At 40.9% G+C, this 15,927-nt stretch overlaps 2 protein-coding genes across 3 annotated transcripts in view; one reads left to right on the top strand and one right to left on the bottom strand.

Moving 5' to 3' along the window:
* MFSD6 (major facilitator superfamily domain containing 6) overlaps nt 1-4,687 on the top strand; it is a 74,346-nt gene extending 69,659 nt beyond the window's left edge. The window contains exons 6-7 of the mRNA XM_029225751.1: nt 484-764; nt 2,628-4,687. Coding sequence (XP_029081584.1) covers nt 484-764; nt 2,628-2,831 — 485 coding nt within the window. The 3' untranslated portion in view covers nt 2,832-4,687. The remainder of the gene's footprint in view (nt 1-483; nt 765-2,627) is intronic.
* Nucleotides 4,688-7,997: 3,310 nt separating this feature from the next.
* The window catches only part of NEMP2 (nuclear envelope integral membrane protein 2), a 35,269-nt gene continuing 27,339 nt past the window's right edge, over nt 7,998-15,927 (bottom strand). The window contains exons 9-10 of one of the 2 annotated variants that reach the window (XM_029226137.1): nt 15,032-15,220; nt 7,998-8,036 (exon numbers count right to left, since the gene is read on the bottom strand). In XM_029226137.1, coding sequence (XP_029081970.1) covers nt 15,079-15,220 — 142 coding nt within the window. In that variant the 3' untranslated portion in view covers nt 7,998-8,036; nt 15,032-15,078. Of the gene's footprint in view, nt 8,037-13,771; nt 15,221-15,927 lie in introns of those variants that run through there. The other variant, XM_029226136.1, reaches the window with a different exon arrangement.

Genomic DNA, 15,927 nt, shown 5'->3' with positions numbered 1-15,927 from the left:
TCCTTATTCTTGTTCTTTTATAATCCTAACTAGATCATCTCTCTTATGCAGTTTAGTCCATGCCTTCAGTAAAAGGCCAATAAAGGCAGCTACTGTGTGATTTTTCCTATTTTGATGCTTATCTTTAAAATCTCAATCCTGTAAGTGGGCCTAAGGCAACATTCACTATAACCTATGCCCCACAGATGTTGTATACGTTAACTGAACCAATACATTTCATAAATAAATATAAGTTAATGTCTGTTAAGTCCTGTAAGGAGACCCTGGAAGGTAAACATCACATTCATTTGCTCAGTACTTGCGCCAAGTAGAGAAGCCGCCCTTGTTACACGGCAACTTATCAACATTCCCAAGCATACTAGAACGGGCTTATCGAGGTTGTCCATTTGTTCAGTTTTTATTATTTATTTATACATACATACATACATCTGTTTAAATATGTAAAAACTCTGAGAAACGATTTAAACATGGCTTTCTCTCCAGACAAGACGATGCTGGCAGAAAGGATTCCTGTTCCTTCTAGTCCTGTTCCCATAGCAACCATCGACTTGGTCCAGCAACAGACAGAAGATGTTCTGCCACGCGTTGAGCCCAGACTACCACCTAAGAAAACCAAGCACCAGGAAGAACAGGAGGATGTGAACAAGCCAGCCTGGGGTGTCAGCTCCTCTCCCTGGGTGACCTTTGTTTACGCACTCTACCAAATCAAAGAGATGATGCAGCTAACAAGAGACAACCGTGCTTCTGAGATACAGCCTTTACAGGTAAAAAGTTCCTCTGCTGCCTTGCCTTAAGCAGGCTCAGTTGTTTCAGTTATTGTTATTCATTCAACAAGATTTATGGGAGGTCTGGTGGGGGAAATAGACATGCAGACAAATAATTTCAGTGCTTTGTGACAAGTGTATTATAGAGGTGTATACAAGGTTCCATAGAGGGAAAATTCTGCCTTATGTGGTTCAGGAAGGCCTCACAGAGAAGACAGTACCTCTTGAAAGAAAGAAAATAAATCCATTCTGATTTTATATATTTCTTTGAAATGTCTGTTTTGGTGGACATTAGTTACAGTATGGATATATGGTTCTTGCCTTGGTGAATTATATATTAATCATCTCTGTAATTTAAAAATTCTAATGGGGACATTCTATATAATAGGACCTCAATAAATATCTGATAAATTAAGTAATATACTCTGAGCCACTAAATGGGTCTGACAGGACACCTAACTCAGTGGAAATGTGGTTTTGCTAGTGGGCTCACCTCGGGCTCACCTGAAAGATAAAAAGTGTGGTTTTTCTTGTCCCTAGAGGTGTGGTCTCTCCTGAGTAGCGTCGAATCGCATGGATAAAAACACTGTAGGTAATTGTAACTGAAGCTATATAATACTTTTGGAAAATGTTTAAGCGTAACTTCTATGAACAGTTTAGCCAAAGTAATGAGTCTACTTCCCCTGTGTTTTTATTAATCACTCCCTTTCACTTGATGAATCATGTCAGCTCTATATCTAGAGTAGCTTCAGAGGACACAGGAGGAAAAAAATAAAGGGGAAAGACTTTAAGAGTAGTTTGAGTAATTTCCTTAATTTGAACTACCTCAATTAAATTTATCACAACTTTGTAAACTGACCTGTAATATTTCTCTAATTTAAACCAAATCTGATTCTTCGCTGATAACCATAATGCATTCTAGTCCATGTATGATCCTATTGGTTTATCGAGATAATAAACTCACACAAATCCTCTGCTCACAGGTCAAGGACGATATCAGGGTAGGAGGAGCATAGAAAGGATGTGAAGCAAGGAGGTGATGCAGGAGGAAAGATGAGTTCTGCCTGAATGGCAGTGTTTTCATTACTTTGGATACTCACCCTTGTTTTCACAGAAGCCTATTAGGCTTAAGTATCATTAACATTTTTTATGATATACTAAGATTAATAAAAACTGGCTAGTATGGCTTAGCTACTCTTATGAAGAAGTCATTATACTAATATGTTTTCTTTTACAGTTTAGAACTACAGAAATAAAGCTTTTGTTTTTCTTTTTTGGTGCTCAGCTCTTTGAAGTGATGGGTACTAAATTCAGAGGAAAATCCATAAAAAAAGAAATGTTTCCTGATTTTTACAAACCAACTTTTAGTGTGTACTTTAAAATCCCAACTATACATCAGGACTCAATTTCAGGACATTCTTTTCCTGGCCCTGTCTCCAAGGCTGAGGATGCCTTCCTCACTTCCTGTGGGACAAGGTGCTTTCCAGCCTTGAATTCTCTGGTCTTAGCAAGTGGACTGAGTTCCCGTTCCGTGCCGCTTGCCCAGTGACTTGCCACAGCGGCTGGTGGGGGCCCAGTAAATATGTGCTGATGTAAATTGTTCTCCTAGGAGTAACAGGCATGTTGGTAGTAACGTTCCTTTATCCACAAGATACGTCTGCTTATAGTGTCTGTGTTTTTCATGCGGCGGCTTGGACAGTTGCACGTAGGAAAGGAGATGAAAGGTAAGACATTCTATCCTTATTCCTCTGTTACTTGTTTCCTGAAGTGTTTATTTCAGGATGATCTCCCCATGTTTCATATATCTTACTTGAAAGCATATAAAAAGTTTGCTAGCCCTAACCTCCTATTTTTTCCTTCCAGGGGACCAGTGAGGATCGGGAAACTTCTCCAACTGGTGGAGCCCGGCCTGGACCACGTGAGGCTCCCTCTGACCCATCAAGAAGCCAGCCGTCCCCTCAAGCAGCAGCATCTCAGACGCAGAGCAGCCCCCCTCACCCCAGTGTAGACCCGTGCAGGGAGGAGACTGAGGACCAGCAGGCTCAGCCTGCCTCTGGGGGACACTGAGGGGTCCTGCTCATCTCACACCCTGCATGGAACTGGGCTCCTCTGCCAGCACAGAGGGAGCACCTTGAGGAGCACAGCACCACATACGCTGCTGAATACCTGAACTCATCAACGCAGAAATACACACACACGCACACACGCTCACACATGTAGAAGCTACAGTACATACTGGCAGAAATAGGTCAACTTCCGTAGTCGCACTGGAGTCACAGAAGGAAAATGGATTTCAGTGAGGACTTTCAGTTCTTGGATTGGTAGGTTAAGGACTACAGGACTTCTCTGCCAGGGCAGTAAGAGTCGAAACCAGCAGTTACACTAAATGAGTGGAGGGAAAGAAAGTGTTTCAAGGTGAATGCTGATATAATTTCCCTCTTCTGATTATTTATCCTAATTATTTGGTTCTTAATGCAAACTGGGAAGAAACAGAATACATCTATAATTTTGTTTCTCTTAAAGAGAACAATTAAAAAAAATTTAAGACGTATTTTAAAAGTAACCAGATAAAAGTTAGTGGCATCTATGCTTTTGTTTAAAAAAAAAAAAAGGAAAAAGTTTCATCAGAAACTTGGCATATCTCTAGCAAATATATTTTTATATGGGTATGGTGTATAATGAAAATAGTCAATTCTTTGAGTGGTAAAAGCTGTTACTGACTACTGCAAGCTAAGCTGAGTTTTAAAATGCCTTTTGTTTTAAATGGGCTTTAAGACCAGAGGAGGGAATATTGAAATCAACCAACCAACTTAGTATCCTGTGGCTTGATAGACAAGGGTTTACTAAATATACTGATACTGTAAATAGCCTCTATCACTATTTACAACTTTATAGTGATCTGGGCTCTAATTAGCTGATGGACTAAAACAAACACACAAAATCACTGAATTCCTAAGGGTTTCTTTAATTAAGCAGTACTACTTACAAATAACAGTATAAGATTTAAGTGCCTAGGGAACGGATACAATTTTTTAAAATTACATACTGGTTCAGTTTTTTTTGTTTTGTTTTTGGTGAGGGGAAAAGGTGGTGAATAGGAAACCAGGAATGGGAAAGATAGAAATAAGAAGTAAGTACACTTTCTAATGACTAAAGAAAAAATTCTCAGTATATTCTTTCCCACGCAGACATAGTCAGACACTGGACAGTTCAGATACGGGCATGCGACTGTAAATATTACAGCTACAGTTGACAATGGCCGGGTGACTCATGCATAAAGCTTGCTGCTAAAAATGAAGGCTGAGGTTATAGGAAGCCTTGGGGGAGGGCTGTGGACAAGGGAACATTGCTTTAGCTGAAGGAAGGTCAGTTATGTAGTGTGCACAATACTGTGGATGAGTACAGGAGAGAGGAAAGAAAAGAACAGAGTTGAAAATGAGCAACTCACCTTACTCTCTGACTCTGATTAGGCAGGACCAATTATAAAGTGAGGACTTCTCCACGATACAGTACTTCTGCCCACAACTGCATCTGGAAGAAGAAAGTCTACACTCGGATATCTAGCTTCACCACGGAACACAGCTTAAAAACAAAATAACGGGAAGAAATAGAATTAAGCAAATAGTTATTTTTGCACTTGAACTGAAATGTACTGTACTGTAAATTATCATGACTCATTTTAAGTGACCTTTAAAAATCAGATGTATTTATTATGCTTATGTAATTACAGAAATAAAGAAATGGGTGACAGGCTGAACCTCACCTATGAATGTACAGTATGTGGATTTGTGAAACTGACTGTAGGAAGTCAAAAAACTTCTACTGTGTCTTGTGTTTACAGTTCTGATTTATTCCTCTGAAAAGCCTGCTGTTTTGGAAATGCACAGTTGACATGTTGAAATAAAAATAAATACCATTTTTAAGTATTTCTTAAATGATAACGATGTGACCAAACAAATAAAAGTCCTTCACTCTGTAATGAATGAGATCAAACTCTACAGGCCTTTGTTATGAGACGTTTACTGTGAGAGGTGATTAAATAGTGCAGTAATTTCCAGCCTTTGAGAGCAGACACCTTCATGGGTTTGTGGACTTTGTGACTTCCTCCTGTCCTCAAAGTGCCATTTAAAAAAAAAATTAGTGAATTCAAATTATATTTTGATTTGAGAATTTTCTAATCCCTTTTGAGATCCCCTGGAAATACCCAGGGAGGTCACAAAGCCCAGGTTGGTAATCACGACCTTAATGACTTGTTTCATATGCTTTTCCCCATAATTGTAGAAAAAGTGAATTACGCAAAGCGCTGAGCTCATGTGGATCCAAAGAGGTTAGTTACTGATTATTAAACTATTACTCAAGGCCTTAAGTAGAATAATAGATGACAATAACACACATACCTCCACCAGCCAATAAACCTCATGAAAAGCCTAAGGAATTCACAGGAAGAATATCGCTGCCTTACTGGCTTATTAGTCTTGTCACGGGCCACACGAAGCAGACAGTTGGCTAAGTGCTCCCCTCTGATTTGCCATTCCTCCAAGACTGCTGGGCGTGGAGGCTACTGATGGTGCTGAGACCATTATTTAAGTGGTATTCCTTGCAGCCAATCTGGAGGTAAGCAATGATTCCAGGAAACAAGGAGCCACACCCACTGTTACTGGGTGCTTGGTGTGTGCTGATGACATTATCGTTTTGTCCTAACAACAACACACTGTAATACGTATCACTGTCCCCTCTTTAAATAGGATTTTGGAGCTGAACTCGGCTTACGTTATGGGAACAAGGTCACAGTGTCAGAATTCAAACTCAGATCCACCTGATGCCCAAGTGCAGGTCCACCCAGGACCTCCTCCAACCCCAGGAGGCGGGGAGGCCACCCTCTGCTTCTGTTGTGGTAGAACAAGCCTGAAAGCAGCCCCGGTCATTCTGAACCCTTACCTTGTGTGCCTGATACTCCCTGTGTAGTTGCAGTTCCATTTAGGATCGCTAGCTATTCCCAGATACATAGAAATCCAGCGCCTTCAGACTCCTGCTGCTCTGTTAATCATGAGTGCCACTCTGGAGATAACTCGGAAGGTCTGGCAACCCTGCAGAGAAAACTTGGAGGTTGCAGGGACTCTGAAGACCAGTGCCACGGGAGCTGGGAAGGGCCAGCAGACACACCCACCGCTCAGAAACCCGAGGCAACAGCTTCGTGAAGCAGCACTGTCAGGTGTGGTAGCCGTTAGCCACAGGTGGCTATTAAGTGCTTACAGTGTGGCTAGTGCATCTGAGGAGTTAGATTTCTCATTTATTTTTTTAACTAGTTAATTTTTGGCTGCGTTGGGTCTTCGTTGCTGTGCGCTGGCTTTCTCTAGTTGTGGTGAGTGGGGACTACTTTTCGTTGCAGTGCACGGGCTTCTTGTTGCGGTGGCTTCTCTTGTTGCAGAGCATGGGCTTTAGGCATGTGGGCTCAGTAGTTGTAGTTCGCGGGCTCTACAGCACAGGCTCGGTAGTTCTGGTGCACGGGCTTAGTTGCTCTGCAGCATGTGGGATCTTCCCGGACAAGGGCTCGAACCTGTGTCCCCTGCATTGGCAGGTGGATTCTTAACCACTGCACCAACAGGGAAGTCTCTCATGTTATTTAAATTTAAACAGCCATCTGTGGCTCGTGGCTACCATACTAGACAATGCAGGAACAGAGGAAGAAAATTACCTTTGGGAGATCTCTGGGTCTTAGTTTTCTCATCTTCATTGTGAAAGGCTGGACCCTAAAATTAACATTATTCTGTGAAGATGAGGGCATGCTGTGACAGAGCTGACTGTAGGCAAATAAAATATGATTTTCCCTTCAGAAATTTTTCTCTCCTTGGGTGCAGTGGGACAAGACAAAGCTACTTCTGAAGCCCCAAACCACTCCGGTGTCATTTCAGCAAAGCTCTAAGAATTCCTGGCTCAAAAATTCCAAACCATCAGGCAGATGGGAGAAAGGTCAGTGCCTGGATGGGAACAGAATAAAGGGGTGAGAGAAAGGGGGAGTGGGTTCTCAAATCACTAAGTAACTTACCTTATGAGAGGACAAACTGTGGTTTAAGATAAGAGAGTAACTGGAAACTTGGTGATGTCCAGAATGGGGAAGAAATGAGCCAGTCCAGGTGAGCGCCTTACTCTCACTCAACTCCCATCTGCTTCGGACGGCTAATACAGGACCACGTGCCCCACTGTGGCTCCAGGGAGGTCCCAGTTTTTAGATGGCAACCCAAGGACCTTACAGTGCTGGGGTTAGGACTGCCGGCTCTGGAGCCCCATTGTCTGGATTTGAGTCTCAGTTCTGCCAGTGAGAACTCACATTAAGTAACGTCTCTGGGTCTCACGGCCCCACGGCCCCCTCTGTAAAATTAAGATGATTACAGTATCTGCCTTACAGGCTCTTCTGATGGTCAAATGACATACCCGACACACAGTAAACACTCGATGAATGTTGCCATTATGCCCTAGCCCATGGCAAGGGGAGTGTTGTCTTATTTCCCATCCAGGCCCTAGCTCTTAGTACTTTGTTAACATTAATCTATAACCATACTGCATGCTCCCAAACTACAGTGCTATGTTAAACGTTTACCTATACCTAATAAGCTGTCTAGTAAGACATTCAGTTCCAACGCACACTGTAAACATTAAGGGGTTGGAAATATGAATTAGTTAAGGGACAAAATTAATCAAAACATAAGTTGAAGAGAAGGGGGGAAAATGACAAGTAATGTTATATGGCAACAAATTGGACAACCCAGAAGAAATGGACAAATTTCTAGAAATATTCAGCCTGCCAAGACTGAGTCACGAAGAAACAATTTGAACAGACCAATCACTAGAAGTGAAATAGAATCTGTAATGATAAAAACTCCCTGCAAATAAAAGTCCAGGACCAGACAGCTTCACTGGGGAATTCTACCAAGCATATAAAGAAGAACTTATACCTATCCTTCTCAAACTATTCGAAAAAAATTGAAGAGAAAGGAACACTCCCAAATTCATTCTACAAGGCCACCATTACCCTGACACCAAAACCAGACAAAGACACTACAAAAAAAGAAAATCAAAAGCCAATATCTCTGATGAATACAGATGCAAAAATCCTCAGCAGAATATTAGCAAACTTCAGTGGAACAGGATGGAAAGCCCAGAGATAAACCCACACACATATGGTCGGTCACCTTACCTTTGATAAAGGAGGCAAGAATATACAGTGAAGAAAAGACAGCCTCTTCAATAAGTGGTGCTGGGAAAACTGGACAGCTACATGGAAAAGAATGAAATTAGATCACTCCCTAACACCATACACAAAGATAAACTCAAAATGGATTAAAGACCTAAATGTAAGGGCAGACACTATCAAACTCTTAGAGGAAAACACAGGCAGAACACTCTATGACATAAATCACAGCAAGGTCCTTTTTGACCCACCTCCTAGAGAAATGGAAATAAAAACAAAAATAAACAAATGGGACCTAATGAAACTTCAAAATTTTTGCACAGCAAAGGAAACCATAAACAAGACCAAAAGACAACCCTCAGAATGGGAGAAAATATTTGCAAACGAAGCAACTGACAAAGGATTAATCTCCAAAATTTACAAGCAGCTCATGCAGCTCAATATCAAAAAAACAACCCAGTCCAAAACTGCACAGAAGACCTAAATAGACATTTCTCCAAAGAAGATGCACAGATTGCCAACAAACACATGAAAGAATGCTCAACATCATTAATCATTAAAGAAATGCAACTCAAAACTACAATGAGGTATCATCTCACACCGGTCAGAATGGCCATCATCAAAAAATCTACAAACAATACATGCTGGAGAGGGTGTGGAGAAAAGGAACGCTCTTGCACTGTTGGTGGGAATGTAAATTGATACAGCCACTATGGAGAACAGTATGGAGGTTCCTTAAAAAACTAAAAATAGAACTATCATACAACCCAGCAATCCCACTACTGGGCAAATACCCTGAGAAAACCATAATTCAAAAAGAATCATGTACCACAATGTTCATTGCAGCTCTATTTACAATAGCCAGGACATGGAAGCAACCTAAGTGTCCATCGACAGATGAATGGATAAAGAAGATGTGGTACATATATACAGAGGAATATTACTCAGCCATAAAAAGGAATGAAACTGAGTTATTTGTAGTGAAGTGGATGGACCTAGAGTCTGTCATACAGAGTGAGGTAAGTCAGAAAGAGAAAAACAAATACCATATGCTAACACATATATATGGAATCTAAAAAAAAAGAAAAAAAAATTGGTCATGAAGAACCTAGGGGCAAGACAGGAATAAAGATGCAGACCTACTAGAAAATGAACTTCAGGATACGGGGAGGGGGAAGGGTAAGCTGTGACAAAGTGAGAGAGTGGCATGGACACATATACACTACCAAACGTAAAACAGATAGCTAGTGGGAAGCAGCCGCATAGCACAGGGAGATCAGCTCAGTTCTTTGTGACCACATAGAGGGGTGGGATAGGGAGATGCAAGAGGGAAGAGATATGGGGAAATATGTATATGTATAACTGATTCACTTTGTTATAAAGCAGAAACTAACACACCATTATAAAGCAATTATACTCCAATGAAGATGTTAAAAAAAAAAAAAGAATATTAGCAAACTGAATCCAACAGTGCATTAAAAGGATCATATAGCATGATCAAGTTGAATTTATTCCTGGGTCACAAGGATGGTTCAACACACACAAATCAATCAACGTGATACACCACATTAACAAAGGAAAGACAAAAACCACATGATCATCTCAATACATGCACAAAAAGCATTTGACAAAATTCAATATCCATTCATGATAAAACTCTCATCAGAACAACAAAATGGACACAACAGCAAGAACAAGCAGACACACCAATGTTCCGTGCAAATCAAGGGATTACTGAATCTCACGGGGAGAAGGGAGAAAGAACTAAATGGTAGATTTTCACACTCAGGATTCAGTAAAGGATCTTCTGTTTGCTGAGGGGGAAAAAAAACCCCCAAACCCAAAACTCTCATCAAAGTGGATAGAGAAGGGAACATATCTCAACATAATAAAGGCCATTTACTACAAACCCACAGCCAACACAATACCCAATGGTGAAAAGCTGAAAGCTTCCTACTAAATTCAGGAACAAGACAAGGATGTGTACTCTCATAGTATTGGCAGTCCCAGACACAGCAATCAGACAAGAAAAATAAAAGGTATCCAAATTAGAAGAGAAGAGGTGAAACTGTAATATTTGCCCATGACATGATATTCTATACAGGGAACCCTAGAGTCTCCACCGCAAAACTATTAAAACTTATAAATGAATTCAGCAAGGTTGCAGGATACAAGATTAATATACACAAAATGCAAAATATTTCTATACACTAATAATGAAATATCAGAAAAAGAAAGTGAGAAAACAATCCCATTTAAAATCACATCAAAAAGAATAAAATATCTAGGAATAAACTTAACCAAGGAGGTGAAAGACCTATATGCTGAAAACTATAAAATACTGATGAAGGAAAATGAAGATTCAAAGAAATGGAAAGATATTCCATGCTTTTAGATTGGAAGAATCATTATTATTAAAATGGCCAGGGCTTCCCTGATGGCGCAGTGGTTGAGAGTCCGCCTGCCGATGTAGGGGACACGGGTTCGTGCCCCGGTGCGGGAGGATCCCACATGCCGTGGAGTGGCTGGGCCTGTGAGCCATGGCCGCTGGGCCTGTGCGTCCGGAGCCTGTGCTCCGCCACGGGAGAGGCCGCAGCGGTGAGAGGCCCACGTACCGCAAAAAAACAAAAACAAAAACAAATAAAATGGCCATACTACCCAAAGCAATCTACTGACTTAATGCAATCCCTATCAAAACACCAGGACATTTTCCACAGAACTAGAATAATCCAAAAATTTATATCGAACCACAAAAGACCCCAAATTGCCAAAGCAATCCTGAGAACTAAGAACAATGCTGGAGGTGTAACCCTCCCAGACTTCAGACTATACTACAAAGCTACAGTAATCAAAACAGCATGGTATTGGCACAAAAACAAACACGTAGATCAACAGAACAAAGAACCCAGAAATAAACCCACACACCTATGGTCAATTAATCTGTGACAAAGGAGGCAAGAATATACAGTGGAGAAAAGACAGTCTCTCCAACAAATAGTGCTGGGAAAGCTGGACAGCCACATGCAAAACAATTATACTAGAACACTGCCACACACCATATACAAAAATAAACTCAAAATGGCTAAGACACCTAAATGTAAGACATGAAACCATAAAACTCCAAGAACACAGGTGAAACACTCTTTGTCATAAATCATAGTAATATTTTCTTGGATCAGTCTCCCAAGGCAAAAAAAATAAAAGCAAAAGTAAAACTAACAGAACCTGATCAAACTTAAAAGTTTTTGCACAGCAAAGAAACCATCAACAAAATGAAAAGACAACCTATGGGGGGGAAAATAAATGGAATGGGAGAAAATATTTGCAAATGATGCGACCAACAAGGGGTTAATATCCAAAATATACAGAAAACAGCTGGCTCCCAGGTCAGATAAAAATACCTGTCTCACTGTGGGGGATCTTCAGAACTCCACATCTATTATGTTATCTATGCATAGGATCCTTCTTTCAGTCGGACAAAAGAAAAAGGTGATTTAAATATTGTACTTCTCTAACTCTGGGGAATAATCACATACAGAATAATATAAGATCCTTTTCCTTTTCTTGACGTCATTCTGGAGGTCTTAATTCTTCCACATGTTTCAATGTCAGCTATTCCAAATCTCTTAATATCTAAAATCTCATAAATTTCTAGATTTAAAAAGTCATAAATTCAAGTATTGTCCTAAATGTTAGATGGACACTCCCCTGTAATTCAGCTCTAAGTATTATTGGCAAACTATACAACTGACAAAACATTTTTTGTGATATGTAAAATGTGTTTTAAAACCTTCAAAAAATAGGGACTTCCCTGGTGGTCCACTGGTTAAGAATATGCCTTCCAACGCAGGGAACGTGGGTTTGATCCCTGGTCGCGGAACTAAGATCCCACATGATACGGGGCAACTAAGCCTGCACGCCACAACTACTGAGCATATGCGCCACAACTAGAGAGAAGCCGGCACGCTGCAATGAAAGATCCCGCGTGCCACAAGACCCGACGTGGCCAAAAATAATATTTTTTAAAAACCTTTAAAAAATAACATTGAATATGACTGTTTAAGCATGGCGACCTACACTACATCTCACTCATATGTTTTGGGGTCAAAGAGTCCAACTTGCTAACAACAGTGAGCTTTTGTGAGGCACCTCGTGGGCGCACTAACACAACAAAGGTTCTGTTGTGCTCCACAACTGCACACCTAGGGTGGCATGAGGCACAGAACCAACTGTCAACAACCTGTGAAGGGCATAACCATTTTACTGAATGGTCATTTAAATTGTTTAAAGGCCTTTAAATAAATGAAGAAAAAGAGGAGAGAGGGAGTAGGGTGGTGGGGAGAGAGAGACAGACGGATAGACAGGAGAAGGGAAGAAGGGAAGGAGAGAAAAAAGATCTCTTAGAGGAGCTGACATACATACTGCTTGATGGGGACTAGACCTATGATCAGCACTATAACAAACCCCAATTCAAATAAGCACAACAGAAATACACCCAATATATCGCAAGCAGTGCTTTTAATTATTTAGCTTCTCACAGTACTCACATAATAGAAACTGACAAATCCATGGTTTCCTCTAAAAGTAAAAATGAAAAACAATATCCCCAAAGCCTCTTGTTGCTCTTTTTCTCTTCCTTTAGCTATTTTTATTGCAATTAAAAATCACAATAAAAATAGCTACACCTAGCTTGTTGGCCCACCAGGAGCTGCTTTCTTCTACTGTCGGCACCTGTTCACCCTGGCGCAGGTGAGGCCCAGTGGCTGTCTTGGCTGGGATGTCCCCTGGGAACTCCAGCAGACTGCACACGTTATGCACACACACATTATGTAGTACACACACCGTCTCTTGGTGAGCACAACCACAAACACATCTGATACGTTTAAAATATAGCACCAATAAATAGAATTACAAAACAATAAAAATCAGATTAAACTGTAACAAAAACGCTATTACAACTGTTTACACTTATAAAAGTCATCATCTTCATAAATCTGAATGGAAGATACTTTGATTTTTTGTATCAAAGTCTATGTGAAAGCACAGATTAAATTTAGTGTATTTCACAAAAATAGCAAAGCTCCTGATATTAAAAGGTGTCTGGCAAAAATAGAGACCCGTAAAACACTGACACACTGCTTCAAAGAGGAAATATCATTTGGAAATCAATCTAAAGAATTCCAAACAGGCAGCCACACTCTTATTGAACAATTTAGAAAAACGCTATACTAAATTTGGTTCCGGAAAGCAGTGCCCAAGTGATCTGTGTGTCCCTCCTCCATAACCCTTCTAGAAAAGGGAGATTCCTCATTCTTTATGCTGCTACTCTTTATGGCCCCACCACAGCAAAAGAGCCTGCGTTTGATTCTTAAAGAGAAGTTAGCAACATCTTAACCCTTGGATTGTTTTGCCATGTTCAGATCTTTTCCCAGACCTATGTTTTGGCCTCTTTTCCTCAGGGTCAAAGCTCATGGTTAGTCCCTCATTTCACTCTGGAGTCTAAAATCATGAAGCACAAGAAGAAAAATGATTTGTTCTCTATAAGAAAGATCACAAATCTGTTTTGTAGGAAATTGTTATAAACACGTATAACTAAACAATTTTTTAAAATAGGCCAGTCGAGGGGCTTCCCTGGTGGTGCAGTGGTTAAGAATCCGCCTGCCAATGCAGGGGACACGAGTTCGAGCCCTGATCCGGGAAGATCCCACATGCTGCGGAGCAACTAAGCCCGTGTGCCACAACTACTGAGCCTGTACTCTAGAACCCGCGAGCCACAACTACTGAGCCCACGTGCCACAACTACTGAAGCCCCCAAGCCTAGAGCCCATGCTCTGCAACACGAGAAGCCACTGCAATGAGAAGCCCATGCACTGCAACGAACAACGAAGAGTAGCCCTTGCTCGCCGCAACTAGAGAAAGGCCACGTGTAGCAATTAAAGACCTAATGCAGCCAAAAAAAAAAGACCAAGCCAGAATTGTTGTAGAAATTCAGGTGTGAACACTATTGAGACCTGAATTTAGGGAGTAAAAATAAAATAAAATAAAATAAAATAGGCCAGTCGACGTGAGGTTAAATGCCTTCAATTTCAACATACAAAAAAATGTAAAAAGTAATTCTAAATTCTAATCTTTATATATGTCTATAAAAGTCTTATCAAAACTTTAAAATATAACCATAGGAAATGTTTCTCTTTATCACAGTTATCAAACAGTTAGTTGGCTATTATTAAAAAATAAGTCATGAATATTGTGAGACCCAAGGCTATGGAGAGATGGCCCCTCACACCAATACTGTGAGACCCAAGGCTGTGGCGAGATGGCGCCTCATTTCTAAAGGTCTCTTCTTCTACCTGAGTCATTGGAAACAGTAGGGATGGAGTTTTAGTCCCAGGGCTACCTCTAAAAAGCCCTGTGGTCTTGGACAAGTTATTTAACCTTCTGAAACCTCCATTCCTCCACCATCAGCATTTTCCAAACATGTGTTCCAAGAAATGTTAATCTCATGAAAAAGGGTTCTGCTGTCAAATTAAGCCGGAGAATGCTGCACACAATTTCTCCTCTTTAGGAAGTTCACAGTGTGCATTAGCATTATTAAAGGCTCTGAGAAGTCCTGCAGTACATTTAATCATGCATCCATCTTAGTTGACCTCAGGATTCCTTTACCTACTAACACTTATTAGCATCTTGTGGACTACACTTTGGAAAATACTGGTCCAGTGTATCTCAGGTCTCTTCCAGCACTTACATTGATAACATGCAGGAAGAGCAATGCAGAGTCTTTTGACACAGGTTCTGGGGATTAAGAGAGGATAATGCCCTGCAGTTGACAAGGCACCTATTCAAATTAACTGGCCCCTTGAAGATCAACATGATCCCTTTGTTCCTAATGAGAGTCTTCATTCAAGGACAGTGGTAATGACTGTCACAGAATCTTGGTGGCCACCTACAGTACAACACACAGAACTGTCCAAGAAGGATCAGTTATCTTCAATACAGTTTAGTTTTCCTTTCCAGTGTGACTTGATTTTTCTCCATAGTGAATGCTTTTGCCACTGTTCCCCGGTACAGTTCTGCCCACCTTTAATAGGATCCCTGCCCTTCCCCACTTCCTTGTCCAGAATGAAGTCAGTGTGCAGGCAGACTGTCAGGAGTCCTCAGGTTAAAGAGCTGCTCTTCCAAGAAGGCACCCGCAAGGCCATATTGTTCTTCATGCAGCCTAATTTCTTCAGGCGACAAGTGGCTTCCTCCAAGAACAAAGTCTGCAAACCTAGTAAGTATTTGTTTTAAATAAAGTTAATGTTATCACAGAGAGGTTTATTGGGAAGATAACATGTTCCCTGGCTACTTATCCCCTTTAATTAAATTTGACTTTGCATCAATAGAGGATGGCATTTGCACAGTGGGTGTAAAAACAGGAATGGCTTATGTGATCCTTCTCTAGACGTTCAGGGAAAGGATCGAGAAGTAGGCAGACTTAGGAGCACCGAACGCTGCCAAATATACCCACTCCTGCTTTCTAATTCCTTCTTTCTCTCTTTCTTATTAAATGTACTATTTATTATTTTAGTGTCACGACTTTCCCCCTTCAATCTTTAATTTGAGGGCACTGTCGTTTGGATAAAGCTAGGAAGAAGGGAAAGCAGTAGGGAAAAGATGCTGGGGCAGAGATGTCTTTCTTGGTGACCTTTACAAATGACTTTTCGTCCCCCGTAGGAAGAGAAGCAGGTGACACATCCCATTCTGTCTCCCTTCTCCTATGAGTTATCTTTATGGCCTTCCCTATGAAACACATCTGATCAACATTTATTCTGACACTGGCACTTCCACAGGGCGAGGCAGAGCACTGAAGCAAAAGCGACTCTGACAGCTTCCACGTCATTTGCTATCCAAGGAAGTTGTCTGTTTCTAGCCTGAAGTATCTGATCCAAACCATCATGTTATTTTCATGGTAACTCCAACCCAAGCTGTGTTGCG

The sequence above is a fragment of the Monodon monoceros genome, unplaced genomic scaffold (assembly GCF_005190385.1).
Source record: "Monodon monoceros isolate NGI ecotype Baffin Bay Population unplaced genomic scaffold, NGI_Narwhal_1 Super_Scaffold_16, whole genome shotgun sequence".
NCBI lineage: Eukaryota > Metazoa > Chordata > Mammalia > Artiodactyla > Monodontidae > Monodon > Monodon monoceros.
The sequence above is the reverse complement of the archived record's forward strand: the minus strand, read 5'-3'. Positions and strand labels throughout refer to the sequence as shown.